The following is a 3,313-nucleotide window of genomic DNA, read 5'->3' on the forward strand; positions in this document are numbered from 1 at the left end:
CATTTCCCAATCAATAGAGCTTCAGTGTCACACTTCGGCTCTAATTATGGGGATTTTGATGAGTGTAATTAACTCTTCTTTAATTCTTCCCATAATTCTTCTTTAAGGCATACATGAAGGTGTGGAAAGTCATTGTGAATTTTTAACATATCCCTAGTAAGAGGACAGGTGATTGTAATTTTAGACGGTAGTTTCTGACAGGAACTAAAGTTCCTCCTATTGTGGAGATTGTTTTGTATAGTAAATTAACCTCTATCCCCAAATACACACACACAAACAAAAAATCTGGGAATGACAGGTTTAGATTTTGCAACCACATGCAGGTGAAACTTAGCATTTTGACCCAAACCACACAAATGTAAATATAAAGGTTCATACATTTAACATACTGTATATAAAACATTAGCTGTTGGCATTATTGCAGCATATAAGGGAGTACAGTGTTACATGGATGAATAAAGGCGTAACAAGCAAAAGCAGTTTTGGGTTGTATAGTGGAGGGTTAGAACCTCTGTAAAATTTTAATTGCTGCCCATGACCCTGTTACAAGGATTTCACCTCAAATCATAGTCCTTTTGACAGTCTGTGACAATAATACAAGAGGTGAATAATACAAGAATGTGTCCAGTGGGGTCACCAACAGGGATTCTATTTCTTCCCCCACTCGCTCCAAAACTAACAGGGTTATTCACAAAAGCAAAAAAACAGCGGCACCAGCACCCACGACTTGTATGCATGCAGACTAGTAACACTAGTGATGCAGCTCCCACTGGTCAGGGCAACCGACAAACTGGAAAACATAAAGCAAAAAGGAGCGCCTCCATAGTGTAAAACAGTATTTAATAATAAGAAGGCACACAGCTGGGGCTGTACTTACAAACAACTGTAGAACACAGGCATGTAACAAGGATGGGTAAACGAAATCACGAACAAAGACGAGCTAGAGTATTGATGTTAAACCAGAGTTTTCTGCCCCCAAGTATTCCACGGGTTTACATGTCTCAGAGGCAACGCCCAATTCATCAGAACCTGTGTTATACAGTTGTTTGTAAGTACAGCCCTAGCTGTGTGCCTTCTTTTTATTAAATACTGTTTACACTATGGAGGTGCTTCTTTTTGCTTTCTATTATTCACAAAAGGTTGAAGAGTTTGGAGAAGGCAGGATAAGTGAACAACCTAGGCCAACATAGCTGAAACTGGAAAGAGCTGAATTGGCCCAGATTGTTCACTTCTTCTGCCTTCTACAAACTCTTAACCCTTTTGTGAATAACCTGCAAAAAAATGTTTTGGGCTTTGAGTATTTCACTTTTCTGGATCATGTTGTGTGCAATACTGATGTCTTGTCTTTCCATATGTATATTCAATATCCACTTTATGCATGTTTTAATTTTCAAGGAGAGCTACAGCAGGAAATTGATTATTGTGATACTTTATATTACCAACATGAACAGGGACGTTATGCCATCACAGGAGTTCTGCTCGTGTCTTTCTTTTATACAGTGAAGGATGAACCGCCTTCACTTGGAAACACCTCACTTGTCCTTCTTGATGTATATGTATCAGAGCATACCCTGGAGCCACGTGTTCTAGACAGGGCAAACTTGTGCATAAAACACATATTTTGCATTACTTTCACAAAATAATTTCGGAACTTTACACCAATGAAGGCATAAATGACCGGATTTAGACAACAGTGAAAAAAGGCCAGCAATTTTGTGAAATTGAGTGCATACTCAATGTTTTTTCTTTCAGTGCATTCCTCATTGTGCCCAACTAAATTAATAGCTTTTACCAAAAGTGCCAGATTGTATGGGACCTGGCACAGTAGAAACACGATGACTACAGTGACAATTACTTGGATTGCCTTGTGTCTTTGGGAATTTTTTGCCTTCAGCAGTGTTTTAATTATACATGCATAGCAAAATAGCATAACAATAAAAGGAATAAAAAATCCTACACAAATTTCCACAGCTATAATTGCAAATTTCCACTTGGATGCAGATAAATGTTCTGGGAACCGTGCTTCACAAACCATTACTGGGCTGTTTTCAGGTTTGTAAGACTCACTAAATATATATGTTATGCTGGAGAGGCAGGCTGCTACAATCCAAACTGTCAAGCAGAGCACTCCTTTATGACTCAGTGCTATGTTTCTGAGTCGAAATGATTTTGTAACCTGCACAATAGCTACATATCGGTCAATACCCACGCAAGCCAATAACAACATACTGCAGCTGAAATTAATTGCGTAGATGCTTCTTAATAATTTGCACATGAAACCCTGAAAAATCCATTCATCCTTCTGATAATACACAGCCCAGAATGGAAGAGTAAATATAAACAGCATGTCTGCTATTGCCATGTTTAAAAGAAAGATGTCTGTCATAGTTTTACTTCTCTTGTAGCAGCTAAAGGTCACAACAACTAGTATGTTACCTACAAACCCAAAAATGAATATGATGGACAAGGCAATAGGTCCACATATTTTTAACAATTCTTTGACACTGCTCATTTCACAAATAAAGCTGCTTGAATCGCCATCAAAGTAACTGTAATCTGTTGTTGTAATATGTTCTGTCATTTTTCTCAGGGTATGTTTACTGCACCTGCAAAAGAAGACAATTTATTCAACATGTCTACATATATTTTATTGCTTTGAAAACATGTCTTGTTCTGTCTCCAATGTGAAGGTAAAGTAGCACCTAAATATTCTAGTACTGGTGAAATAAATGTACACGCATGATTTTGTTTTCTTGCATTTACATTTGGATGCACCATTTGGAAAAATAAAGTTTAATAGTTTGGGAGATGGAATTTCCAGATACAAATAACCTAATTTAATGTAATCATATTTTATATTTGTTAATCTTTTAAATCCTGACAATTTCTCCTTTATGCAGCCTGATGACAAGAGCAAAGTGCACATTTTCAAGAGATGCCTTTACTTACCATGTTTAAAAGGAAAACCAAAATACTTTTTACTTTCAGCATGATTTCACCTCATTGCAAGTTTTAAAAAGTTCCAGTACATCCTACATAGGAAGAGTTGGCATATGGTTTAAATAAGCATAATAACTGATCAAGTCTATCCAACCTAAAGTTCCCAGATAATTTTCTGGACCTTGTTTCCTTCTCCACCAAAGCATGTTCAGCACTTACAGGGCTGCTGTCGCAGTCTTTCTGAAAACCAGTGTAAATTATTTCTTCCCAAGGATTGACAGAGACTGTAAAGTCAGTCAAATTTGTTCAAAAGATATAACTACGCTAGTAATTTAAAGGCTTAAAGTAGCCACAACTTCAATACAAATTAGTA

The 3,313-nt window shown here is 37.0% G+C and overlaps 1 protein-coding gene across 1 annotated transcript; it reads right to left on the reverse strand.

The window, feature by feature from the left end:
• Positions 1-1,492: 1,492 nt before the first annotated feature.
• On the reverse strand, positions 1,493-2,581 carry CCR6 (C-C motif chemokine receptor 6). The gene has a single exon (XM_018557697.1). It carries the CDS (start codon positions 2,579-2,581, stop codon positions 1,493-1,495), a length of 1,089 nt encoding a protein of 362 aa, XP_018413199.1.
• Between the last annotated feature and the right edge of the window lie 732 nt (positions 2,582-3,313).

Source organism: Nanorana parkeri, unplaced genomic scaffold, assembly GCF_000935625.1.
Source record: "Nanorana parkeri isolate BGI_ZX_2015 unplaced genomic scaffold, ASM93562v1 scaffold296, whole genome shotgun sequence".
NCBI classification, from domain to species: domain Eukaryota; kingdom Metazoa; phylum Chordata; class Amphibia; order Anura; family Dicroglossidae; genus Nanorana; species Nanorana parkeri.